The sequence below is a fragment of the Syngnathus floridae genome, chromosome 16, assembly GCF_059516105.1.
Source record: "Syngnathus floridae isolate MCC-2025c chromosome 16, RoL_Sflo_1.0, whole genome shotgun sequence".
NCBI classification, from domain to species: domain Eukaryota; kingdom Metazoa; phylum Chordata; class Actinopteri; order Syngnathiformes; family Syngnathidae; genus Syngnathus; species Syngnathus floridae.
This window is the reverse complement of record NC_142428.1, coordinates 1,378,876-1,406,051: the sequence shown is the minus strand read 5'-3', so window position 1 is coordinate 1,406,051 and position 27,176 is coordinate 1,378,876. Positions and strand designations below refer to the sequence as shown.

Below are 27,176 nucleotides of genomic sequence, written 5' to 3'. Positions count from 1 at the left end.
GCTTATGCATAAAAGACAAGGATGACAATCCCTAGAGAAATGCAAGAATATTGCAGAACCTGGCTTTGCCATTTTTTTAGCTCTCACTCATCAACATAAACAGTCCTTTGTTGGAGTAAGTGGAGACAAATTTTATAGCTGATACGTCTAATGGGCTTTTTGTCATGTTCCGTAGAGCGGCTGTCAACAACGTCAGGAGTGCTTCGGTTATCCTGTTAAATCGGTCAGGGGGTCAGAGGTTGAAAATGACAGCAGGTAAAACCCAGGAAGTCTTGACCTCATTGTACTTAAGCGCTTGACTGGCCCAGACTGCTACTTAGAGGACGGCAACTTGTCTGTCTGGCGCTGGACCTGAATTAGAATTTGTTATTCGTGGTGTTTACTCACTGCTTTGACTGTGATCCATTTATCATGTTGAATTGAATGCTTGATTTGCATGCAGAGCCTCAGGCAGCATATCGCCGCACGGATAACTTAATCCAATTAAAATTCTCTGGATACAACATACTTCACCCAGATAGCCACTGTTAAAAACAAGCAAACGTGACTGCCAACCATTGTTTAGTTGTATTAAATCTGCAAATATTGCGATGACAGGGCTATTTATTTCCACTAATAATAGGTTGCCTGGCTCCCAGTAACCCTACTTTTAATGAAAACTATTGTTATTGTGACGTGACAACTGTTGTTCCAACAATTAATGCGCTAAATTAGTTGCTCTTTTTATTTTTATTTGTTTTCATTATGTTAACCTTGTAGGAACTGAGGAAAAAACAATTCAAATCAATTTCAGACATAGTTGAAGCTTCCCAACCGGCCCAATTCACGCCAATAAATAATAAATATCAAGTACCAACGCTTTGTTTATTTTCTACTGATTATATTGGCCTTTCCTTTAAAGGTTGAGTTCCTGGGAGATAGTTTGCTTGGCAATGCATCGACAGAAAAAAAAATGGACCTCATTTTCACAGGGACATTTTTTGCCCCTTTCTGGTAGGGTGGTCTGAAAGATCAGCAAACTGTCGACATCAGCACATTTGACTGCTTTGATCCTTTTTGGAGAAAGAACACAGATTGACGTACAGCTTTACGGCTTCACTCTGAACAGTAGGGCCTGAAAAAAGTTGAGGGAAATTTTTTTTTTAAATTTCAGGGATGACCTGTACAGACATTTAAAAAGTTACTTTGAAAAGATATTGTCACGATGTCAATATTTACACTTTTGTTGTTATGTCATGGCTTTTTGACCCAATTACAGCTGGTAAATATTGAACTCGACGAGTGGCACGGTACAAAAGAAAACCTCCTCATTGCTGATTAGGTTATGTGGTTGAATGGCGTGCACTGCACTTCCAAATTCCATTAAAAGCCTCATCTTTTCCCATATTCTTTGTGCCAGTGCAGCTTGACCCACTTCTTGCAGACGGCAGTCTGTCGCCATGGTGAAGCACAGAAAACCAACCAAATTTCCCAATATTTTAGATTCATTCTTAACTAATCCATTTTCACTTCTTGTCCAACTTCAATATTGCATACCTTACATTACAAGCTGGCGCTTTTATAACAAATGTCCATACCGTCCTTTGTTTTTACACACAATGAATTCCTCATTGACAAGCTCATCAAGTTAAGCTTGATGGTAATGAGTGTGAGTAGGGGAGGTCCAGGCATGGTTCTACACTCCCCCGCTCAACTCACGCACACGGAAGGAGTTCACGCCACCCATCGCATTGGGGGAGGAGACACAAGCAGTGAGTGAGTTTCCAAGAACTGCAGTTGATGGCGGGGGAAAAGAGAAAACACTCACATTTCTCTCCTCCCCTTCTTTCACTGCTGACGCAAGTAGGTGCTTAACTACAACAAAGAATACCAACTCTGGTTGGCAAAGAGGATGGGCAAAAAGATTTGTTTGACTTGCTCCAGGAGCCTGGATTTAGTTTTGGCACTGAAAACAATATAGAATATTTCATCAAACATTCACAAATAATTATTGCAATATACAATCCGGGCAAGAAGAAGAATCTCCAAATATAGCTCGGTCAGTTAGAAAACGATTCACAAATACTGTGATTAAAAAATGCATTGAAAAAATAAACGCAAATGGTGATAGTCCACCAAAAAGCGTTTCCCATGATAAAATAACAATTACATTTTTATCCTTGGTCACTTGACACAAGAGCTATTAAAAACAACAATCTTCCGCTATTTCGGACATCTGTTTAATTGGTGTGACTTTGACTTGCGGCCTGCAGCTGCAGATGGGTCTTTGGTGCTCAGTGGCGTCCCCTTCCCCTTCCTCTTCCTCTTCCCGCAGCCCAGCCCCTCCCGCGGGCGCTGCTTAGGTGTCCCGCCGAGCGCCTCAGCTTCTTCCTCTCTTCGTGGTGGTCCCGTTCCGCCTGCTGCTGCTTCTGTTGCCGTTCAGACTGCCACATACACACGAGGCTCTTGTTATTGTACCGCTGTTCCGTGCTTGTTATTATTATTTATCTACTTTATTCAAGTACTTGGCAGACGTAAGCAAATATTGGTTTAGAGTTTGAGCCAGATTGTCTTCTGGGTCTGGCTCTTTGGCCTTTTCTTCACCACTGAGAAATTGATGTAGCCAGTCGAACTAAAAATATTTCACTCATTCAACAGCATCACGGCAAATCATTGCAAAGTAAATACCACGGGGTCCTTTTGTAATCTGTGACATATATATTTACCTTTTTGAGTGTAAAAGTCAGCTGCTTGCTGCCCACTGTGGTGTCAGCCATGCCGCTGGTTCCAGAGTACTCCTCTAACTTTAGTCGCTCCTCGAGGGATGTCCTGAGGTACGCACGAACAAACGTTTTCATTGAGCACGGATAATAAATGCGCATTTGAAGTATTTCATGTTGATAAACTTTGTCTGACATTATGAATCAAATCCTTGAGTGAATAGGACATACTTCTGTAGCTTCTGCTTGCGGGAGAGGTCGTTAAAACCGCGGAACTCCTCTCCGCTTTTAATCTGATAGAACTGAGGCTGGCTCGTTGTCGTGTTCTCAGCTGCGACGACGGAGTTTTTCTGCCCTTCGTCGCTTTTGCTCTCCAGCAAGACGGTGTTGCGGTCGGCGTCCTTCCTTCGCTGAAGCCGGCGGTCTCGGTCCTCCTGCTTGAGCAATCTCCGCTGCTCCCTCACCTCTTCCACCCAGCTCTTGTCATCATCTGAGCTTTCCTCCTCAGAGCTGACTCGACCCTCCTGCTCCTCCTCCTCCTCTTCCTTGGCCTCCTAAAAAAGGTGGTATTCATATTCTTGAAGGCATTTCAAACTGTGGTAATCATGCATCCACTCATTTGCATCCTGATCAACTTTTAGCTAAGCGCAGCATCACCTGAGAAGCTAGTAGCCGCAGCTTCTTCTTCCTCTTCTGGCTGACTTTGGAGACGATGGGGTTGAGCAGACGGAACTCCTCGCTCTTCTCGTCCACCTGGTAGTCTGGGTTTTCAAACATCACCTTGAAACGGTTGTCGCCTAAAATGGTGGGTAGGGCCTGCGATGGCAAAATGGCAAAATACAAATGACGGATTCGCTGGCAAATGCTGATGTCAAAATGTGACTACCTTGCCCTTCTTTTTCCGGGAAGCCAGCTCCACTTCGTCGTCGCCCTCCTCCATCAGCTTGAGAGCCAGCTCCTTGTTGACTTTGGGCAATGCCTGACTCAGGAACATTTGAGAGACAGAAGCTTGTTTGCTATGGGAAAATACTTTTCATGTTGCTCTGGCTACATTGATGCTTGAGGGCAAACAGTCTTTGTCAAACATTAGATCGAGATTTTCTATTCTGGAAGAGATTGCAGTGGAAGGCATTCTTAATATAGTTAGTTTTTTTTTTTTTTACAGTTTTATGAGTCAATATGAAGTCAAGTTTCCTCTGCAGTTGTAATTTCACACTCCGGCACATTGTTGTTTTTTTTTCCCCCCAATAAATTTGATTACCGGAAAATAGCAGCTTCCGAAAGCAAAAAAACAAGCCAGAGCTTAGAAACAATAGTTCTGTTTTCCACCTTTTCTTTTTTTCTTTTTTAAAGCTGTGAAGTTTGTTTCTTCAAATAGACATTTGGCACGCTCTGGTCAACAATGTGGTAGAGCTATAAACACGAACTGGAAGAATCTTGTCATGCTGTCGGAATTTCTCACCTTAACCTGCACTCTCTTGGTCCTCGTCTCCTCGATCTTCTGCCGGATCTTGTCCTTGCGATACTCCTCGTACGCAAAAGGATTTGCCATGCTTTTGACCTGAGAATAAAAAAAATTGCCAAAAGTTGACTTGCAGCTTTCATTTTTAAAAAAAAAAAAAAAAAAGAATGTTGACCAGTGTTATATTTCTAAAATGATTCAGCCCAAATCATTTAGCAGCAAAGCCTTGGAATGGAATACTGCAAGGTACCTTATGATACAGCCTGATATCCATGAAATAGCCATGCATGTACGCCCTCAGGAGGGATGACCCCACCAGATGAGACAAACCTACACAACAAGAAAAACACAGCTAGTAAGCATTCATTTTGAAAGAATGATATCAATGTTCAATGTCTGTTTTGAAACAGAACAGGCACTAAAATACAGAAGGGAAGCTGTTAGTTACTGAAAAGAAAATGTCTTTGACTTCGAATCCTCCATGGATAACCAAATTGACTCACTAATATTGTGGCTGAGCAGTGGCAAAAGCACGTGTCTTGAAATTTGCTAAAGGCACTTTGAAATGAATATGGCAGTGAGTTATTCTGCTGCGTCAGTCCCCTCCTTCCCTCCCAGCCATTCACATGCAGCGAGCGACATCGTGCAGCATTTATCAACCCGTTGAGTGAAGGAGTTTTCCCACTCTGAAATGACTCAATGTTACAGAAGAGTCAGCGTGCATTTGCTGCCTCACGTTCTTTACTTAAGCTTACGTAACAGGCCACGTTAGACAGCCTCAGTAAATCAACACCACTGCGGCCCACCGTTATTCGACAGCAGCCAACCACTTCTTGGCTTCTTGTCATTTGATCTCTTTACTGCTGAGCCTGCATTCCAATGTTCATTCAACCCTTCCACAGGGGTGCAGCCCCCAGCCCTCCAGACTCCCTCCCCCACGTTCTGGACTTCTTTGACCCAAGGCCTCAGAAGCTCTGCTCAGCCACCTGTGATTCATCCAAGAACTTCATGAAGAAGTTTAATAAAAACATTCAAATAAAGCACATATTTTCTTGTTGTTCTACCACGGTGACCAACATTGATGTACTCTAGCGTAGTAGGTCTAAGTGTTCATCAAAAACAAGGCAAAGGTTTTATTCTGAAAACACTTATGTACAATGTAAGCCACCGAAACATAATCGTTCACATCTTAGCATTGCATTTGAATATAGAAACCACCAATACCGAATGTAAATGTATGGTACTAAAAAGTTAAATATAAGCATTGATTCTTTCAAGTACACCTTTATATACACTTTGACTGTAAATGAATGTCAGCAGATCTCACCCAAATTATCCAGGTCCTTGCGGGTGACAAACTTGTAGTCATCATACACGGTGCACTCTGGGCTCTCCTCCAGCTCTTCTGTCAGGTTGTCAAGGAATGAGCACCATCGAGGCGCTGGGCCCAGCGCCTGAACCCACACAAAAGCTCATGTCAGGTCACATTGGTGACTGAACATTATATTACATGAACAACATATGGCTACAAAAAAAAGTGTGGGATGTACACTAAAATATTCACTCACTGGGATATAGAATGTGTTCATCTTCGGATTTTCATTGGCAGTGAACAGCATACCTAGATAACACACACATAGAAAGCATCAAAGCTTGTGCACAAACAGTTTAGTCATAGGATGGAAGATTGCAGTGTGTTTAAGGTATGAATATGATTTTTTTCTGACTGTCAAAGTGTATGGAAATCTTTTGGTGACATACAATGAATGTGGTTTTCAACCTGACAAAATGATTGGGTAAAGTAATAGTATTAACCAAAGAGTACATGGCACCATCTAGTGGTGAAAGAAAACAGCACAGACACATTCAAGTGATCACATTCAAGTGAAAAAGTAATTTGACTAGAGGCTTTCTCAGTTGTTAATTTCTTTTGTTTTGATTTGTAAACACAGGTTATCAAAGATACTGGAAGAATATTCTCACCTGAGTGGGGGTACATGCAAACATCATTAATGTTGCTGTCAGGCTGGATGGAGGAGAACACCTTGCCCTGTGGTGAGCGCAAGAAAACATATTATGTGCAGTCTGTGATTTTTTTTTTACATCTAATTTCAGTGACATGAATAAAATGACGTCTACAAACTTGCAGAATCACTCCTGTTATTAGTATACAATGAACTTCTACACATGGACTGTTCTCCTCATGTCTTACAGTGTCTTTGTTCCAGATTTTTAATATTTTAGGGTCCGCTGACACAACCAAGTCCATCGGATCATGGAAATTGAGAGACTTGATGGGCAGGTTATAGAAGTGGTCTTTCACCAGCAGCGGTTGGCTGGAGCGCAGGTCATACAACAGCACCTTCGGTGAGGAACACAATGGTCAATGTATTTCACTCTTTGAGGTGTGCAAGGGGAGGTGAAGATACAGTCTTTTACTGTAAGGCTTCTTAACATCAGCCATTGACGGATATTCTCGCATACCTGTCCCGTGCTGGTGCCCACTGCCATAGTGAGCGAGCCGTTGAACTTCAGCGCACTAATTGAGGGCAAACTCTGAACTCTGCAAACAACGCAATGAACATGACAGAATGGTCACATCTAAATAGATGAATGACAAAAAAAAAAAGACAGCCATCTATGAGTAATGTCAAAACTGCATTTCTACGTACTCCATTCCTTCTGTGAGGCTGCTCAGCGCACAGTCCAGAAGGCCCACTCGTTTCCGCACGCGAGGGTCCCAGCATTCCACCTTTCCCTAAAATCCAAACAAGGGATATTACCAGCTCAAGAAATTTGAATAACTTAAGAAACAATTCCAATGTTTTTTACTGAATAAACATGGCAATTAGCCTTCTGAAGAGCGTCTTCCTGTGTTAAATGAATATGCAAGTGATGAGTTGGAATAAAAGACGTTTTTTATGAAATGAGAATAAACGTACCTCAGATGTTCCACTGGCAAACAAATAATGGACAGGGTTGATATCACATACGGTGTGCTCCCTGGTTGTTGTCAAGGCAAAAATAGGATGGAACAGAAAGACGAAGCATTGAAACTTAATGCAAAGATTCAGTGTAAACAATTGTTTTTACTCGTAAATGCTTTGGTACACTCACACAGCATCTGTTTGAAGCGAATTGAGGAAGCGACCTTGTTCAAGATTCAGTCTATAGATGTCTGAACTGGATGAAAACATGTAAAAGAAGCATTAGAATGTGTCTGAGTTGTGTCTCGAAATCTGACAGCTATGGAAAGTTTACTCACCTACAGCCAACGAAATAAAGGTCACAAGAGGGGTAATGGTAAGAAAAATCCCGACCAAATTTTGGAATCCTTGTTTTGTAGTAGTGACCGTGCTGGGAATGAAACTCCACATAACGGTCGGTGCGCAGAAACACAAGCTGAGGACAAAAGGAGAATAACAAAACAACGTAAGATCAATTACACGTGTAAAACAAGAAAAACATCAAATTAAATATTGCAAAATTACCTTTGAGTAGTCATCAGACAGTATGTCAAATGTCACAACTAAGGGAAGGACAGAAAACAAATGAAAATGTAGCTGTTAATGTAATGAGCATTAACATTATGTGAATTTTTGTTTACCATCAGAATCCAAGCAGCGTTCAAACTTCAATGAAAGATGGTAGGTGTCATAACATCGAATCCTTGGCTTGTAAGTCCCTACAAACATCATGCAGATTAGGGCTGGGCAATCACATTTCATCATGATTTCAATTTTGGATTTTCATAATCATAATACCATTTGATTGGATGCAGCTTTTGTCATGTTTATGTTTGACAACATATTAAAGAATTTCTACTTTTGACCATTACCTGCTGCCAGAATGAACTGTCCATCCCTGGAAACCTTTATGGATGTGCACACTGTGGGCATCTCAAAGTCCTGGATGAGCTCAATCCTGCGCTGGATGTCTTGAAAGTACAAAAAATTAATTGTGACATATCAAAACTTTTGGAGGACATGCTTATTATTACATCTACAACTTACCAACATCGCTCTTTTGCAGTTGTCTTTTCTTACGGTCTGACAGCCACTGGATGTGAAAAAAAAATGGTTTTAATACACCGATGCTTTTATCATTTCATTGTTAACATGAAACTTGTTTGACGGATAACATTAGAAAATATGATAAATTAACTGAACACATTTACAAGTGCAACACATTTTCAAAACATTTACAAGTGTGGATAGCTGCTTAGCTACAAATGTCAACTTGTGCTTCTTACCTCTGGAAGTGACTTTCCATAACTTAAATTGTAAATTTTGACATCGTTCACACTTGATATCTGCATTTTGAAACTTGGACAAAGCGGCCGATTTCACGTAAAACACCGGTGAGCTGCACACAACGCACGTTGCGCTACCGGAAGTAAACGTACGTCTTACAAATGTGTCCGTCAAGAAACGAGAGCAACTTGCGTGCGGTCCGGTTGTACTCACTTAATGAAGTGACAAAGTTTTGAAAATAGCTAAAAACGCTACTGTAAGCCACGGGCTTATCAAATATCATTGCTGTACCGCACTACATTGGTAGAAGTCGGTTGTGCATTGTTTTCTCTGTTCAACAGCGAAAAATTGGCGTCCCCGTGAGGATATGTCACTGACCAGGTAGGTACCATGGACAGCGACAAACGCGGTTCAAACCGGAAGTCGCGCTCATAAACAACTCAAAGGCTTATGAAAAAAAAGGACAATTTGTTCTATTAAAACAATACACATATACAGTATAAAGCAATTGCCACAAGTTCATGCTACATATAAAGATCAACTTGAAAATGGTACAGATTATAAATATGATTAATCTTCTCTTGCTTCACATTCAGGTTTGTTTTGATTTTAAGCGACATGATTTGCAATGAAACTTGCATGTTTATAAGTGTAACTTATGATATTGTAATTGTGACCTAGAATGATATGGTACAAAATTTTATTACAATGGAAATATTTAATACCATTTAAATCTAAATAGGATATGCTTACAACCTTTAGTAATACGCTTTTAAATTGATTTCAAACATTGAAAAAAATAATGATAATTGGAACTGTATTGGCTTCATATGACTCTAGAGGTTTGTGGGCTGGCTGTAGTCTCGTGAGGCAAACTCTCTGCACACTTCACTGTGGAACACTGACACAGGATCCCAATGAAGATAACTTGAAGGTAAGACGTTTAACCTTAACATTTCTATTTTTGTTTGACTTTATGAAGACGTTTGTTAACCAAACAATCCAACTGAAAAGTATTAAACCAAGTTTGAGTACGTGCTTTCCACATAAGAATCTGCATGGCTTTGTTGTTCTCCATTCTCAATGTGTTTGCTTTGCTCTCTCCATTTTTCTTTCTCTCTCTCTCTCTCTCTCTCTCTCAATTTTTATTGGAGGTATTTAATGACGTTGTGGGAGTCATGCGAGACTTGTGGTTGATATCTGTCCCATTGGATAAGACCAGTGTAAAGAGTGTTGAGAAACTTCAGCACATCATTGGCAAGACTAACCACGCATCTTGCTACAAATTCACCATTCCAGATCTGAAGGTTGGTGAAGTATGTCGTTTTCTGTTTGTTTATTTGAGGACAGTGAGGGCAGTTGAGGATGGTTTGGTGTTTGGTGTCCTTCTCTGGTAAAGGAAAAAAGATCAGGTTGCTGTCTTCGGTTTGCTGCAAAATTTACATCTGACCCAGTTCACTCAAGGTGATCAGTGAGTTCCTTAGCCTGGAGTTACATCTTAACAGAAACTTTTCTAATTCATAACTTACTTGGTTTAAACGGCCAGACTCACAAAAAGGTACCGTGACATTTTTCAGACTACTCGTGTGTACTGGTTCTTTTTATGTTTGGTTCCTTTAGGTTGGAATACTGGACAGTCTTCTCAGTGTGTCAGATGAACTCTACACACTTGATGCCTTGACTGAAAGGTAAAAAAAACATTCGAATCAAAATAGAAAATTGTTTAAATTATAGTTCATTTGGTACATTATCAGTGTCCGCCGTTCAACTCACACACAATTCTTCTCATTGAAGTGTTTTGAACAAAACATGTCAGTGTATGAGGGAAATGATGGAGCAAGACGAAGTGATGGCAAACGTCTTAGTCGACGGAGGTGAGTCACACACGTCCATGTTGAAAAGGTGTTGATTACACTGTCGGGTTAATGAGATGCATAATCACACACATACCATCTGGAGCTTATGTTATCATTTCACATTAATGTTACCTAATCCGTCAAATACAACACTCCAACAGGCCAGAACACAAAGCCGAGAGACCTCCAGTCCCCATTTAAGGACTACATGAAGTCTCTGAGAGGTATTGATCTTCTGTTGTATGATGCTGTGCCTCACTATGTTTACAGTGTGTGTTTACAACATAACAGCTTTTGTTACAATATTTTGTCTTTCTGTATTTCTGTGTCAGTGGGCATTCTAAACTATGTGACCAACTTCCATTGGGACAAGGCCAAGTATCCCACATCACTGCCTCTCTCCAGCCTGGTAAACATCATCAATAAGGTACTCATGATGGAAAATATGAAGCAAAACCAAACAAAACAGACTCTAAATGAATAATACTGTAAAATGATCTATTTGCTCTGGGTGTTTATGTCAGGAGGTTTCACAAGTGGAAACAGAATTAAAATCCCGAGCTGCTGTGTACAACAGTGAAAACGCGAGCTTGCAGTGCCTGGAGGACACATTCGGGTAAGTGACATCATTTGTGGATGATACATACATGTGTTTAACATATAACTATATATTTTTAGAGGGAGTTTGCAAACATGCAGCCTGGACGGTATGGTGAGGAGAGAAGATCTGGTGGTGTCAGAATACCTCACTAGTTTGCTGGCGGTGGTGAGCAGGTCAGCCAGATGACGGCCACTGTGTAAATGACTCATTATATACTTAAGTGATGTTTTGCACTTCACCAAATGCCTTAGTATGTGTTTTTTATGTGGCATTGTCAAATTCCAAATGTTTTGGATCCCAGGGGGGACTATGTGAATTGGGAGCAGAAGTATGAATCATTGTCAGAGTTTGTGGTGCCTCGGTCAAGCAGGTGAGTCAATGCACACAAAATATTTTTTTAAATGAACGATCCTGTCATTCTAAATTGAAGCTTTCCATATTTTTTCTGCATCACCATCAGGAAACTCTACGAGGACGGAGAATGGGGCATTTTTTCAGTGACACTTTTCAAACGAGACGTTTATGAATTCAAAGCCAAAGCTAAGGAAAGCAAGTAAGACGGACAGATGGCTGGAAAATGCAGTGGTAGAATAAACTCCTGTTATCTGTGTTGGTTACCATAGCGTAGTATGCAACCTATATACATACGTAGGTTCACTGTGCGCGAGTACTGCTTCGACCTGGAGGAGAAGCAGCAACGGGAGTGGAAGGAGCTCCGTGTTCACGGAAAACAACAATATGTGAGTTTTTGAGGGGTTTTCATATCGTCATATTTTGCACACTTCACCCTCCTGCGTTGAACATCAGTTTCTGTGCGCCAATTTTAAAGAGCATGAGAGGAGGTGCTTGGATTGGCTGCAAAGTGTGTTCACGCCCACAACGGCGCAAAGCACCCATTTCTAACATGTCGGTTGAGGTGTGTGTGGTCGAAATGGATTAACCATGTGTACTTTTCATCTTTCAGGGCGTGTTTGTGCATTGGCTGAAGGTGAATTTTAGCCAGGTGTTTATGGCCTGGATTCATCTGAAAGCAGCAAGGGTCTTTGTGGAGTCAGTTCTCCGGTGATTCATCCCTTTTCCCATGTCAGGTTACGATTTATTTGTCGTTTTGAGTTGTAGTCCCCTTAATGATGTACGCCTCCAGGTATGGATTACCTGTCAACTATCAGGCCCTTCTGCTTCAGTCAGACAGGAAGTGTTCAGAGAAACTGAGACAAGAACTTGCCTCATTGTTCTTGCATCTTGACCCAACCGCCAATGTCAGCGAGACAGACGTAAGACACAGAAATAAGCCATAGTGTCTTTTGAATTGTTGTCTCAAAGCGCATTTGGCAGCCGAACCCACAGGGAGAATTCCCCGGTGGTCCGGATTAGCCGCTCTCGGCCGGCCTCCTAATTAGTTCATCCACCTCGCAGTTCTGAGGAGTGTACCGTACTGCGCTTGTCTTTTCTTTCGGTACTCCAGCTTTCTCCCACGTTCCAAAAACGTCCTTCTTATGCCAATTGAAGATTCTAAATCCTTAGTCAGGTCAACATAACCACAACTTGTGTACTCTGTGAGAACAGAACTTTATTTGAAAATACATTGTACAATTTTTCAGTAGCAGTATTTTTTGTATGTCATTTATGTGATTTATGTGTTTCTCTCAGGTGACCTGTGACATTCCAGGACTCTTCCAGCAGGAGTACTTCTCCTACATCTGCTTTTATGTTAACACCAACATGCTGGACTTCAGCTAATGATGAGAGGAACCAAACATGGACAATATCTTATGGCCAGTTCAATTCAGTACATTATTATATTCTGCACTGACAGCAATTGTGATCCACATGACTGTTTTGCTCGCCAACATTTTGGAATGATTTAGCCGTTCATGGAGAATTTAGCAGGATTTCTGGTTGTCCTGGAAAATTTAGACACGGTAAATGATTATACTGAAGTCCAGTGTTCAAGAGGTGTCAAGAAATGTAATGCGGCAGCCGAGTGCTAGGGGGCATAACTTCTTTCCTCTACATATACCTGCTTTGGTAAATTAAACATTCAATCAAACGATACTCCATCCCCCTCTCTCTCTCTCTCTCTTTTTCTCTCGCTCCCCTCCCCTCTCCTCACTTGCGCGTGCAAGAAGAGACACGCGCAAGCTGTGTCATTCCGTCTGTCAGCTTTAGAGGAAAAATATGTTACCCAAGTGAAGTGCGTCCACCCTACTTAGAGCGCGTCACTTTTTGCGCCACACCGCATTTTGTCTTTTCAAACAAAAGTGTTATAAAAATGTGGACGATTCCAAAGCCAAGATACAGAAGCAGTTCGTGTGGTGAGCCTGAGATCACTGTGAACATCGGCGGGGTCCGAGTGGTGCTTTTCGGGGATGTTCTGAATCGTTACCCGGAGAGCAGACTGGCCGAGTTGGTCAACTGCTCATCAGCGCAGAATGAGGAACTTATTTCGTCTCTTTGTGACGACTTTGACCCGGGGCAAAAGGAGTTTTATTTTGACCGAGATCCAGATGCCTTCAAGTGCATCATCGATGTTTATTACTTTGACGAAATCCACATTAAACCTGGCATTTGCCCCATTTGTTTCATCAAGGAGATGGAGTTCTGGAAAATAGACCAAAGTGCGTTGGATGAATGCTGCAAAAGTTATCTGAGCGAGAAGGAGGGGGAGCTGAGGGAGATAGCGAGCAAAGTCAAGGTGATTTTGGAGGACATGGAGGTGGACCAGAGTGCAACGGGCACTCAGAGGTGTCAGCGCTGGTTGTGGAGACTCATGGAGAAGCCTGGTTCCTCTTTCCCAGCGCGCGTCATTGCCATCGCGTCTTTCCTCTCCGTCCTGGTCTCAGCGGTGGTGATGTGCGTGGGAACCATCCCAGAATTGCAGGTAACAGACGCCGAGGGAGAGCTCGTGGAGCACCCGACTTTGGAGGCTATTGAAACGGCGTGCATGCTGTGGTTCACCGTTGAATACCTCCTGCGCCTGGCTTCCTCGCCTAATAAGTTACACTTTGCCCTCTCCTTCATGAACGTTGTGGACTTCTTGGCTATTATGCCTTTCTACGTGGTCCTCACGCTAACCTCCCTCGGCACCGCCTCCATGATGGAACTTGGCAACGTTCAGCAGGCGGTCCAGGCGCTGCGCATTATGCGCATTGCGCGCGTCTTCAAGTTGGCGCGCCACTCGTCGGGACTTCAGACTCTCACGTATGCGCTCAAGAGGAGCCTTAAAGAGCTGGGGCTGCTGCTCATGTATATGGGCGTGGGTATCTTCGTGTTCTCCGCTCTGGGCTACACCATGGAGCAAAGTCACCCTGAGACTCTGTTCAGAAGCATTCCACAATCCTTCTGGTGGGCCATCATCACCATGACGACGGTGGGATACGGAGACATCTACCCCAAAACCACTCTTGGCAAGTGCAACGCGGCCGTGAGCTTCTTGTGTGGGGTGATCGCCATCGCCTTACCCATACATCCCATCATTAATAACTTTGTGGTGTTCTACAACAAACAGCAAGTGTTGGAGACTGCAGCCAAACATGAAGTGGAGCTGATGGAGCTCAAATCTAGTGGAGATGCACGCAGAAAAGAGAGCGACAAAGATGAGCCCTAGAATGATGCTAATGAATAACATGTTCATACTTCAGTGTAAAGACATAAACAGTGTGAAATGTGAGAGCAGGGTTGGACAAACATTAGCCTGGCATCCATTTTTGAGCAGCGACTAAAATTGTATAAGCTTGTAATATATGACTTTTGTTCGTGGGTGGCAATGCAGGAAAACTGGTTAATTTAACCTTTGGGCATTTTTGGTAGCATTTTGCCTCTAAAATGTGGATAATTAAAGTTTGCATCACTTGCACAGCTGTTTAAAAAAATCATACTATTCATATATGTACAGTATATATACATCATTTATTTACCTACACTCATGTACATGGTTTTAATGTGGCAAATAAATGTAAGGTGACGAGTGTGAAAGTATCCTCCATTTTTTGTATACATATAAATATTGGTTCCTAAATGTTTTTTTTTTTTTTTGGAATAATCACTGAGTTGGCCCTCTTGACCTGTCTATTGATATACGTAACCTTAAATCCATGTTTATATCCAAAATTGTGCCTTGCGTGTCACACGTTCCGAAGCAACGTTCTGGGTGAAAGCGTCGTCCCCAGCGGGAAATTTATACACCCACACACACTCTTACCACATCACCCTTCACCCCCCCCCCTTGCTCTCTGCCGCTCATTCCTTCATCCTTGCTTGTCAGCATGACTTGTGAACTGGCAGTAATATGTAAAGCTGTCATATTTTAATACTCAATATTGATTAATGACCACACATGTGACATAAAGCAGTGTTTAAGCCATATCAAGATTTGCTCATTCACGCTCAAGTGTGCCACTGGTGTGAGGATGATTGACTTCAACCAAATATAGCACTTGATATGTTATGCATCACTGACCATTACAGATGAGTCATTCCTTTACTGTGAGCCACATAGCGTGTACACTAAGTCATTGCAAACTGTCCATGTGGTGATTCTCACCACAAAGTACATCCACATTTGATCAATGCCAACCTGCAAGCAAACATGTCAATAAGAGGTTCGACGAGGAGAGTTTTCCCACGATTCTCAAAGTCCAGAGCATGTGTGCGTGTGTGGAGGCGGAGGCCTGGGTGGAAAGGTAAATACCGATAATTAGTTCCCACTGGTCAGTGATGGAACTGGGTGGGCTGAAGAGTTTGAAGACTTTTATCACACTTTAACATAACATGTTTTTTGTTCTGTCAAAGGCGCGCTATTTTTTTCCCCCCCCACAACGTTTATGGTTTAATTGGCTCCACGTTATAAACCGAGGGTCATATTTGATTCCGTCGCTGGTGGCAATCAGTTGCTCCCTTTCTTTCATTACCAGCTATCGACACACACTAATGAGGAGCGCAAAGAGAAAGTGGAAAGGAAAGCCAAACAAATGACACAGAGGTCATTTTGACTACATAGATGTATAATTGACTTTCTGCAGAATTCTAAGCTGAATCATTTGGGAAAAACTGTCAGAAAGCTAACGACAGTGTTTTGAAAATGCCTTGCAAAAAAATTCCGTGCAAATCTATTCTTCTAGTCTCGATTCTGTGACAAATACAAGGTGGTGGGTACATCCCAGATGTCAGACCTTCTCACGGCATAGCAATGTGCAACCTGCCTGCCAATAAATGCAAATAAAATCCAAAGAAAGCAATGCCAGAATGTAGCGAGAATCATCTGAAAACCGAGAATGTCGCCAGCAAAGAATATTTTCAGCAACCTATCTGCCTTTTCACTTTTATCATATTCTCAGCCGCATTGGTCCCTAGTTGTCATGGCACCAGTCTTGCGCTGCCATTATTCTGCCTCAACCAAATCTCGCTTTTAAAATGGACTCCCACATTGAATGCGCTCTTACTTTCTCTTTGATAAAGTTGACAGAAGGGGAAATGCACATTTCAAGAATGAGTCATTGCAGATATTTAGAGGTAATGTTGAAGTAGACCTGGGAATAGGAAATAAGCCTACCTGGAACAATATGAATCCACAATTATTCAGATTCATTCTTTCTATTTCTATCCTGCTTTTCCTCATTAGGGTTGTGCCGTATTGAAGTACATTTTGAACTGATTAGTCAGAGAGCCCGTATTCAGCAAATGTTTTTTTTTTTTTTTAAAATAGAGAGAATGCACATATGCGTAGGAAGAACATGCCTTGCACCACACAAATGTTCGAATGCAAATCTGAACCCAAAGCAAAAACAAACAAAACACTCATTGTGATCAAGCGCACTTCAACACAACCACAAATGACCTGAAACATAAATGCAACGTATTTTGTCACTGTACAAATGCTGAAAGCATCCCAATGAAATGGAGCTGGAAAATATAGTCCAGGGTTGAGATGCATGAAGCAAAAATGGAAATGGATGCAATAATACATGATGGAATAGTGAAGTCAGGACACGGACGGTACAATGGTTCACTTACCTGACCTCTGTGCTGGCAGCGTGGCTTCAATTACCACCCAGTCACTGCAGGAAGGAAAGTGTGAGTGGCAAGCAGTCCAGTATGTAATTTGCTTTTTTTCCCCCAAAGTCAGCGATAAACTTCCAGCAAGCCTGAGAAGAAAATGCAGAGATTGTAGCGACAGGATATCAAATTTAAAATCCAATGTCAGAATAAAAATGGGTACATTTGATCATTTGTTAAAACGCTTTTTGTTTTTCATTTCACCTTCAGAAATGGCGAATAAAAGTTATGACTCGGGAGGTTACTGCAATTTGAAAGGCATCATTCAATTCACGTTTGAAAATTCATCCCGGTGGCCATGTCCATCTCATCGCCAACTTTCTGTGGGCGTGATGAAAACACAGCACTTAACCGTGTCAAACTTTGTGATGTAACTGGGGCAACTCAGGTTTCAATGTACTGAAGAAGTAGAGCGGAATAAAATGCTTCAAAAAGTCTCAGACACTTGACTTTTCTTACACGAGTATTAAAAACAGCAAGCACAATTATCGACGTGGAGAAAAGCTTTGTAAGAGCAGCAGAAAGGTGACATTTCAAACATCCCCATTTTTCCATGCAGAGCGAGCACTCAGCCCCGCCCTCCAAGTGATTGCATTGTATTCCCACCATTTAGTCACAGCGTGGTTATTCTCCAACTGGGCACCCTTCATGTTTCACTCATTGACTTTTGCAAAGCACTTACTGCATGATCTTTCTGCAAAGGCCACAGCTGGCTGGATAGCCGTCTGAAGAACCTGCTTTATGGCGGGCTTTGCGAAGGTGAAATTTGAAAATCAAAATCTCGGGGTTAAGAAGCAATACTCGCGATGATGGATTACCTTTATAGTTGAGCTGTTCTGTGCTGTGTGACTATTAAAGATAGTTTTTAGGGAAAGCGCCAAGGACATGAGGGGAAAGTCAATCACATGGTTGAGAGGACTTCATTTTCTCAATCATTTTTTTTTAGCCCTCTTTAAAATGTCACTGGCTGCAGTGCAGCTTTGGGCAAAATCTATTTCAAATCATGGCTCATGGTTGGAAATTGTACAAAATATGTCAACGCCTCAGATAAAACAAATTTGGCAGGAAGGTTTTCCATACGCAAAAACTGATCAATAAGATGACGACCAGGCGTATACCTGGAGAACGATACTCTCGAATATATATTTTTTTTAATTGCCAGCTGTATGTGTTTGATCTTCGGGTCGGGTAATTGCTGCAAGATTTTCACCGCAGCAAACTTATCCTGTTTGAAGTACTCATCTAGACTCATGGAAGTGAGTCACTGCTCAACTTGCCCTCTGTACCATACGCCAGTGGGGAGTACGGCTACTAAAACTAAAACAGTGTGAAGTCAAAACGAGCCCCCGCAAAGACAGGAGACATTTTATTTTGTTTCTTTGAATCAGCACTTTTTCACGAAGCTGCTGAAGTTCGTGAGCGTATCAGAAGTTTATATCAAAAGAATGCAGCTCTGCTTACCATGATCCAAACTGTAATGTCACTTTGTGCTTGTTTGCAAAGTTGCTACGAGGCCAAGTTTTGTAAAGTCATTTTTCCATAATAACAGTAAGTATTCTATTTGTCTGGTGCTCATGACTTAAGGAGCTGATTACTGTCCTAAACGGACAAGGCAAGGTCATCCAATAGTTAAAACGCATTTCAGCATTCTAATGAGCCTCGTCTGCATTAAGGCCTGGTGGGAAAACGTGCAAAAGCCAAATTAAAAGGCAAAATGGCTTACAAATATTTCCATAACTGCATTCTCAGCATGTCTTTGAATTCTAATTAGCCAGGGCTTACAACCTACTAAATATGAAGGGCAAATGGTCAAAGGATGCTGGCTGATGCTGGGGATCTTTAGAATTCCAGTTTGATACACTTTTTTTTCTTTCTTTGCTTTCATGATTTATTCATAGTGCAACAAAAACATTTCCTCCAAACTGTGCAACCAAGTGCAGCTGAAAGGCAAAGGAACGGTGGAGTTTAGTCTCCAAAGAGAGTTCGGTTACGAATCCAGAAGATAAACTTGAATTATTCATTCTACCTTTTCATTAATCTCGGAGAACTAGAAAGTGGCTCACCTCCATGTACGGAAGTTAATAATAGCTCCTTTTAACGGAAGCAGACCATGACTGAGGGAACAACTTGCCAAGGGTCAGCACAAAGGTCAATAGGTACTGCCTCACCGATTATGGCTTGCAAACAACTTTGCTCATGTGGAAAGCCAAGTCCTTGGAGGCAAGCTATTCATCAAGTGAAACGGAGTGTTCTGAGATGTCTTAAAACGAGTGAAATCCATTTTCAAGTTTCATCAAATCGTGTTTTTTTAAAAAACGGGAAGAAAATGGTGCAGTATGCGACTAAATACATTTAAATGTCAGCCTTAAGTACATCACATATGACAACCGTGTCCTGCCATTCTTCATTTGTTACTTTCAATTTACCTCTTGTACAGTCCACAATTATTTTAATTTGAGCTAAAGTGTATTTTCTTTTCCTGCTAACTGGCCACAAGAAAGTTTCAAAAGATGCTTAACCTCTTCAGTTGGACAAGTGAACTGATTCCACACACTCATGCATGCTACTGTTTGTGTATACCAAGTGAATTCAATTCCTCCAGCATCTATTGAGGGAACTGTGCAATATACAGCATGGAGTCAGATGGTTATTTATTCACAAGGACAATGCCACAGAGGCCTGTTCAATTTCATGACTGTTGCTGCCCTCCCCTCTCATTGCTAAACATCTTTCTACTGCACTTTTTCTTTGTGAGCTGTCCCCAGTGGCTGACACGCACTCTGGTGGAGAATTGATTACAGCTTGAGGATTAGGCCCGACATTTGCATGGTGACCACATGTCCTTGAGCTGGAGCATGTGCCCTAAAAGTGCTTGATGTTAAAGAACCACAGTCAACATAGATGATACTGTATGTGTTTTTGCCTGCTGGGTTATTTCTAATAAGCATAGATAACCCACCCAGGATTCTGGGAAAGTGGAAGTACTTTAGAAAGAATGGAAAGGTCAAATTCATAGCAGATGAAGCTGCATTTATTTGAAAGGTCAATATATCCATTTTCTATACCGCTCGTCCACACACCGGTCTGCCATGTGACAAATATTGACAACTCTTCTCAAATGTTACGTTTTGCATTATCACAAAAAGGTCGCTCAATCTTTTTTTATCTATTTTACAAACCCAGGTTGTACACGAGTGTTCTCTGGATTAAATTTGAACACATTATATAGAATTCAAGAACAAAATACTACTCCTTTCTGTTATAAATCCTCCATTCTGTCTGTCCACACATCAAAACTATCTTTCAAGTGTAGCGAGGGGAGATAAAAATGACCACCACCGTGCAGAGAAAAACGGAGAAGGCTCGATGCAACCCAAATGGAATGACAAATGTTGATGACTAACGGCAAAATAGCCTCCCAGACATGCGCCACCTGCTTACCAGGAGAGGCCCGCTGATGCCAGCACCACAGGGATTGTGTGACTTCTCAGCAAAAATAAAGCAGATCTGCAAAAAGTTGGAGCAAATGTTTCAAAGACACCCACAGTGGTGCAAAAATGTTGATGTTAAACATTTGTAAATTGTGTCTATCAGAATTATCAACTCTATTTTCACGGCAGACCTCCACATTTGTCTGCCTGCTCCTCGAGCAATTTCACTAAAATCACGTGTCATAACTAAAGTCAGCTCCCAGCTGGTCAAAGGTTTATTCTACTTTCCGCCATCAGATTATCAGTCTAATAAAACGCCACCATTGTCGCCAAAGCGCCCTGCATGGTGCAGCGTGGGCTACTAAACTCCCAAATATGCTAAACTGAGCTTGCACCAGCATGAAAATGAAGATGCACCAGTTCTTACGCCCAATTGCATGTTTCGCTGTCAACAAAAATAAAGCCCATGATGTGTTAACTGAATTATCCACTTTTGCGTTCCAACTTGAATTGACCTTTTTTCTTTGAAGGACCCTTGTGAGTCTATTATTTAGGGATTTTTTTCCCCCCCACAAACTACAAGCAGCTTTAAATAACTGTTTAATTGCTATGTCCCTATGGGATAATTAGCAATGTCAGTCCAATGACTCAGACAACCTAAACACTTTGTGCTGCTTACCAAGCGTGATCTTTGGGTGACGGCCAAATGATGCACTTGTGTGACATGCAAAGATACATGAAGAGATAAAGAATAATTGATATGAAAAGCCTGCAAGTGCTGAAAACTAAATGATCTACTGTCATCTAGTGGACATAAGCATAAACTTCCATTTTACGTTTGTTGGGACAATCTCTCCCCTTTAGTGAGTGCACAGTCCTATTCAGACAGACTCCTTAAAAAATCTAGAGTCTCAATTCTGGACCATCATCTTCTGTCAAACACGTTCTATGCACTACACTGTGCAGTAAAGGTTCACTCCGAGATGGACTACAGTTCCCAGGGTGCAAGCGTTTGTGACGTCACGCGCTACCATTGGCTCCGAAATATGACGACCTTTGCTCTTCCGTCCTGGCATGTTTATCTTGTGGAGACTTTCACTTCAGAGTTCTGTCAACACAATGGAGACGGCAGAAAGATAACACCATGGCGTCGAACCTGCGTTTTGGCTTACATGTCACACACAGGAGTGTGCAACATGTCAGAAAACTCTTGATCGGAGCTGGTGGAAGACCTTTCTCTAGTGCGACTTACAAAAGCGAACTTAATTCCACAATAGCTTCCCCTGACTTTAAAACATCTGCAAAAACTTTGACAAGACAGGTAATCTTATTATTATATTATTATTATTATTCATATTTAATTTTCTGGAATAGTTGCAAAGGCACCATTTGAGATGGGTGGTGCATTATGGCCTATTAAGCCAGAATAAAGGTGTCGTTAATGATCGCTATAAATGCGTAAACACTTGCGACAATTGAGGTTATTTATTGTCGTTTTACAACAGTTTTATTTTGAAAATGATCTTTTTTAAAATTGGTCTTATGTAATATGAATTTTTTCTCGGAGAAAAAAAACGAAATTGTGATTTCCGTTAAGTTATAATCATCAGAATTAAAAAATAAATAAATAAACATGTGTAATGAATGAATATAGTGTACATGTTTCACTGTTTTGAATGGAATTAATAGAATACATAAACTTTTCCATGATATTTTAATTTGTATGACCAGAACTTGATTTTAATTTAATTTTCTTTTTTAATGCTGCGTGGTCCGAAAAAGTCAAATTTGTAGCCAATAAAAATAAGGAACTCAGCATTTACACACTTAGAACCAAAGTTAATATGATGTTGATTTAGCTGCCGTTCTTTGTATAACTACTCATTTAAAATAGGATTTGTCTTTACAAACAAAAGTGTGATTGCCTTCACAATAGGCATAACTAAACGACAAGTCTTGTGTTTGTCTTTACAAAGCGACTGTACATAATTATTAGCAGGCAAGGGTCACGAGACCATACACTTGTGCAATGTGACTTCCTCGGGAGGGCCGTTTACCAGTTCAAAATGATTAGCCAGCTTTTTTCTTCAGCCAGCTGTCGTAAACGCAATGGCCAATTTCCGTTTCAGAAAGCAGCATGAACTATTTGTACATGTACTATTTATTTACTACTTGTCAAATAACTTTTCTTTAGGAGAAGCTGGGGAAGAACAACATTCCCTTCTCATCGTTCTTGATGGACAACTTTGGCCGGAGACACAATTACTTACGTATCTCCCTGACTGAGAAATGCAACCTGCGCTGTAAGTCTACCCGCCACTTGGCAGCCAGCCTGGAGCTTGCCCAAATTTACATGAAGACAACTCAGACCATGAGAGACAAAAGACAATGTCTCGATCATTTTCAGGTCAGTACTGCATGCCAGAGGAGGGTGTGAAACTTACACCACGAGGCCAGCTTCTGTCCACTGCAGAAGTACTGACGCTCGCTCGCCTCTTTGTCAAAGAGGGCGTGGAGAAGATTCGTCTCACTGGAGGAGAGCCGCTCATCAGACCTGATGTGCTGGATATCATTGGTAACACTTTGTGATTAACCATGCAGTTTGTTTTTTATATTTATACCTATTTTTGTTATATTATTATTTGATTCTTTCTCATCTGTACAGCTGAGTTGAGAAAATTGGAAGGTCTGAAGACCATCGCGGTGACAACAAATGGCATGAACCTGGCCAAACTCTTGCCTCGACTCAAAGATGCTGGCCTGGACCTGATCAACATCAGTTTGGATTCACTCGTACCTGCCAAGTTTGAATTCATCGTCAGGCGAAAAGGTCCGCTTGCTCTTTCAAGTTAAATACAAGACTGGGGAGGTTTAAAATAGTACATGGGCCATTTGACACCAGGACTCTCCTGCTACATTTGTCAATTGTTTTTGGCTCCGACTATGTTGAAATCCACTTTCTGAATCTATAAGCGGTTTCTGCCTGATGTGGATCAGTTTCACTTTGACAGCAGGCACCATCCGCTCTGTGTTGTGGGCGTACGGATGGAATGCACAGATGGAGCAACCGAGATGGACAAATAAGGAAGAGAGAAAGTTCTGGCAACTGAACCATTTTGCTTCCTTTTTCTAATCTTTGAAAAGTTAACAGACTGCGTAAACAACATAAGACTGATAAATGTCTCATGATGTTAAACTTTCCCCTTCTTCTTTCACAGGTTTCCACAAGGTCATGGAAGGCATTGAGAAGGCCATCGAAATGGGCTACGACCCAGTCAAGGTGTCGTGTCGTTTTTTTTCTCTCCCTTTCAAATGCAGTCAGACAGAACAAGGTTTGAAAAGAAATAGAGAGTAAACAGAGCAAAAAAAAAAAAAAAAACTGTGATGAGGTCTGAAGTTGGATAAGGTCATATTTTCTTTTTATTTATTTATTATTATATTTTACTGGGCTCTCATTTTTCAAAGGGAAAGCTCATGCACACTATCTCACTCTTTCGTCCTTTAATTCAACACTTTAGAGTCACAATGACCTTCCTCAGCCTGAAAAAAAATAAAGGCTGTTTTGAAGCGGTCATTGGCTGGCCTGATGAAGGTTGCTGTGACCCAAATTTTGGATTAAAGGACTAAAGAATGAGAGTGTGCGCCAGAGCTTTTTCTCTATGATCTCTGATTTTTAAAATGAAAAAACACATTAGATCTAATATTCAATAAGGAAACAATAACAATGCCTCTTTTATAAGGGCACTCGCTATTATCTACTTGCATCATTTAATGTGCGCGTGGTTGCATGCGACACAACGGACGCTATGACTCACTTCCCGTCTCGCCCGTGGAGAATAAGCAATTTCAGCAGTTTTATTCATCGGCGGTAAAAAAACAAAACGTTTTGGATCGACACCTGAGTGGCGTTTGTTGTGGTGCGCAACCTGCTTTAGGTCAACTGCGTGGTCATGCGAGGCCTGAACGAAGACGAGCTGCTTGATTTTGTTGCTTTGACCGAGAAGAAGCCTTTGGAAGTGCGCTTCATCGAATACATGCCATTTGATGGTTAGTGGACTGGCTGATATTTTGCATTTCACCTACATTTTATGATTAACTATAATGTCTTAATTGACCAAGCAATCAATGACATGTAGAGTGAATAGAATTGGAATATTTTTAAAAGAGTCAAAAATGTTCTTTGTCTAAATCTGGATTAAGTGCGTATCGTCTTCTGTTTGCAGGCAACAAATGGAACTTTAAAAAGATGGTGAGCTACCAGGAGATGCTGGATCATATTAAGCAGCAGTGGCCCAATCTAGAAACGCTTCCAACCGGACAGTCAGACACAGCAAAGGTCATCATCATCATTTTCAACTTATCTTTTAGATTTTGTTTTAACTTTGTATTGCTGCCCTTTTTGTTCAGTGGTTTGAGGCTATCGGATCGGGCTAACCGAAGCGAGCCACATAAAACTTTTTATATAATGTATATATCATTTACTTCATATATTAAAAAAAAAAAAAAAATCACAACATCCTCTTTCTCCGTGGTGTTCCAACAGACATTCAAAGTGCCCGGCTTTAAAGGACAGGTCGGCTTCATCACCTCCATGTCTGAGCATTTCTGCGGCTCATGTAACCGCTTACGCATCACCGCAGATGGCAACCTCAAGGTAAAAACCGTGGGGATGCTCATACTCTACAAATGCTTTTATGTTCCTGCCATGTGTCCTCAGGTGTGTTTGTTCGGTAACTCTGAAGTGTCCCTAAGAGACGTTTTGCGCTCCGGAGCGTCAGATGAAGAGTTGCTGCAAATAATCGGCGCTGCTGTGGGCAGGAAGAAGAAACAACATGCTGGTAAGAACTCGTCTTTTTCACTTCTGCTCTTGTGTGGTCGGTGTTGACAGAGTGACTGCTTTTCAGGCATGTTCAATATCTCCCAAATGAAGAACAGACCTATGATCCTCATCGGTGGGTGATACGGCAGCTGTACGTACAAACGCACACTAGTCTGTCGTCGACTCAAATTTTCTCTCACACCTTTCGATCACTGGCTCAATGTCCACTCAACATTACGTGAGAGATCTGTAGACTTCAGCTGAAGGTTATCTTTAAATGACACTTTTTTTTTTCTCCAGGCAACATACAGGCGGACACTAACTGCTGTTCAACAAACGGCATAAATGGCACTTTCAGTCTCAATGAGAAGAAACAGAGAGCAGCCTTTATCCAAGGACAACAGCACTTGTCTGACTTTAACAGCAGTCAAACTGCCTCCCATTCTCACACTAACATTGTGAGTTCCAACCCCCAGACAAAGAATCTTAGACCCTTACCCAGACACCTACTAATGAAAGCCACAATCAACGGTACGCAACAGAACGTTAAACAATATCACAGTAACACTCCCAGCCAAGAGCTCCACCACGCACAGTCCGCGAGTGAGACAGGTGACCCTCACCTGGATGGCACCCCAGAAGCCCAGCTGACCCACACAGATGCTCAAGGCCGAGCAAGCATGGTGGATGTTGGCAGTAAATCCCCGACACGCCGAGCAGCCGAGGCCCGCGCCACAGTTCTGCTGAGCCCCGTCGCCTTCGGGCTGCTGCAGAAAAACCAGCTGGCTAAGGGCGACGCCTTGGCGGTAGCCCAGTTGGCCGGCATCATGGGCTCCAAACAGACATCAGCCCTCATCCCGCTCTGTCACCCGCTCCCGTTAGACCACACCTCGGTCACCCTGGAACTGGAGCAGCGGCGCAACGCTGTGGTGGTCACGGCATGGTGTCGCACCACCGGCAGGACAGGGGTCGAGATGGAGGCTTTGACTGCCGTTTCCATAGCAGCGTTGACTATTTATGACATGTGCAAGGCTGTGAGCCACGACATCACCATTACTGACATACAACTACTCAGTAAAACTGGGGGGAAGAGGGACTTTTTACGAACGACATGATGAAAGATTTTTTCCATCATCCAGCTACTAGTTGACACTGGTCCTTAAATTTAATGGACTTTATTTTCCCTGTGTAAAAGCTCTATTGATTCTAGATGTAAGAGTTTGTAAAATATGTATTTACATTAAATTTGTCAACCTGAATATTGTACATTGTGTCTTTGTCTTTAGAAAAAATATTGGAAACATATCTTATACACCTAAAGCCAACAAACTGTTTCAATAGATTTTTGTTGTCGTCTTACACTCTGACCACTGGGTAGCGACAAAAGCTCCCAAAGAGCTTCTCTTCATGCTTACTTCCCTCGTTGGCAATCAGCCTTCAAAGTGTTTGTTGATTTGATAAGTGCATCAAAGCTTACAGATCACATTTATTGTGTCGTCTCAAGCTTACCTTTTTACTGTGTCCGTCGTTTCCATAGATTGAAGGAACTGAACCATCAACGAAACAGTCTTTCGGCAAATCCTTCTCTATAGTGACAAAAGACTTCAGAAAAATTCGTCCTTGAACAATCAGATGTGGGAAGACTGCTGGAAAAATGAAATTTGACCAGGCACTGATGCTGGGGACCGCTGCAATGAATTGTGTGGATTGATGCATCCAACAACAGAACATTTTGATCTTTCCACTTTGGCATCCTTGAGTTGTTTGGACTACTTTTGGGGTAGTCCCGCCCCAAAGGATGCACCCTGATAGATACAAATAGGTAACACCTGGAGGAGGATGTATGTATTTGTGCTGCATGGTTTTGTCGTTTTACACTCTGACCACTGGGTGGCGACAAAAGCTCCCAAAGAGCTTCTCTTCACGGTTACTTTCCTCATTGGCACTCAGCCTCCAAAGTGTCTTAAAGAGGCATTTGGAAAATAATCAAGAATGCAAAAT

General features: G+C 41.8%; 4 protein-coding genes across 7 annotated transcripts; 3 read left to right on the top strand and 1 right to left on the bottom strand.

Annotated features, from left to right (window-relative positions):
* Nucleotides 1-845: 845 nt before the first annotated feature.
* On the bottom strand, nucleotides 846-26,958 carry nol10 (nucleolar protein 10). 2 transcript variants are annotated; one of them, XM_088356359.1, is made up of 22 exons: nucleotides 26,685-26,958; nucleotides 16,884-17,014; nucleotides 8,175-8,220; nucleotides 8,000-8,098; nucleotides 7,769-7,846; nucleotides 7,653-7,690; nucleotides 7,427-7,563; nucleotides 7,279-7,344; nucleotides 7,104-7,164; nucleotides 6,834-6,919; nucleotides 6,646-6,724; nucleotides 6,374-6,523; nucleotides 6,145-6,211; nucleotides 5,730-5,782; nucleotides 5,489-5,615; nucleotides 4,412-4,491; nucleotides 4,162-4,260; nucleotides 3,586-3,678; nucleotides 3,357-3,515; nucleotides 2,931-3,253; nucleotides 2,706-2,808; nucleotides 846-2,423 (listed from the first exon to the last, which is right to left on the bottom strand). In XM_088356359.1, the coding sequence occupies exons 4-22, from the start codon at nucleotides 8,058-8,060 to the stop codon at nucleotides 2,274-2,276; spliced, it is 2,010 nt and encodes a 669-aa protein (XP_088212485.1). In that variant the 5' UTR covers nucleotides 8,061-8,098; nucleotides 8,175-8,220; nucleotides 16,884-17,014; nucleotides 26,685-26,958; the 3' UTR covers nucleotides 846-2,273. The 2 variants fall into 2 exon arrangements, with proteins under 2 accessions (XP_088212485.1, XP_088212484.1); XM_088356358.1 differs by lacking the exons at nucleotides 16,884-17,014; nucleotides 26,685-26,958 and adding an exon at nucleotides 8,414-8,597.
* On the top strand, nucleotides 8,628-12,926 carry LOC148384850 (V-type proton ATPase subunit C 1-B-like). Of its 3 annotated transcripts, none has more exons than XM_088356361.1 (15): nucleotides 8,628-8,795; nucleotides 9,255-9,348; nucleotides 9,569-9,721; nucleotides 10,035-10,102; nucleotides 10,209-10,288; nucleotides 10,432-10,494; nucleotides 10,603-10,697; nucleotides 10,795-10,886; nucleotides 10,949-11,044; nucleotides 11,173-11,241; nucleotides 11,332-11,424; nucleotides 11,500-11,611; nucleotides 11,836-11,933; nucleotides 12,016-12,145; nucleotides 12,522-12,926. In XM_088356361.1, the coding sequence occupies exons 1-15, from the start codon at nucleotides 8,782-8,784 to the stop codon at nucleotides 12,609-12,611; spliced, it is 1,347 nt and encodes a 448-aa protein (XP_088212487.1). In that variant the 5' UTR covers nucleotides 8,628-8,781; the 3' UTR covers nucleotides 12,612-12,926. The 3 variants fall into 3 exon arrangements, with proteins under 3 accessions (XP_088212487.1, XP_088212488.1, XP_088212489.1); XM_088356362.1 differs by having other exon boundaries at nucleotides 8,629-8,795; nucleotides 11,524-11,611; XM_088356363.1 differs by lacking the exon at nucleotides 8,628-8,795 and adding an exon at nucleotides 8,851-9,010.
* kcnf1b (potassium voltage-gated channel, subfamily F, member 1b) lies at nucleotides 13,071-15,081 on the top strand. Its single transcript, XM_088356364.1, has one exon. It carries the CDS (start codon nucleotides 13,144-13,146, stop codon nucleotides 14,476-14,478), a length of 1,335 nt encoding a protein of 444 aa, XP_088212490.1. The 5' UTR covers nucleotides 13,071-13,143; the 3' UTR covers nucleotides 14,479-15,081.
* On the top strand, nucleotides 21,429-26,434 carry mocs1 (molybdenum cofactor synthesis 1). Its single transcript, XM_088356360.1, has 11 exons — nucleotides 21,429-21,677; nucleotides 22,551-22,659; nucleotides 22,764-22,931; nucleotides 23,022-23,186; nucleotides 23,575-23,636; nucleotides 24,292-24,403; nucleotides 24,580-24,692; nucleotides 24,900-25,010; nucleotides 25,074-25,194; nucleotides 25,261-25,308; nucleotides 25,476-26,434. The coding sequence occupies exons 1-11, from the start codon at nucleotides 21,501-21,503 to the stop codon at nucleotides 26,288-26,290; spliced, it is 2,001 nt and encodes a 666-aa protein (XP_088212486.1). The 5' UTR covers nucleotides 21,429-21,500; the 3' UTR covers nucleotides 26,291-26,434.
* Nucleotides 26,959-27,176: the final 218 nt, after the last annotated feature.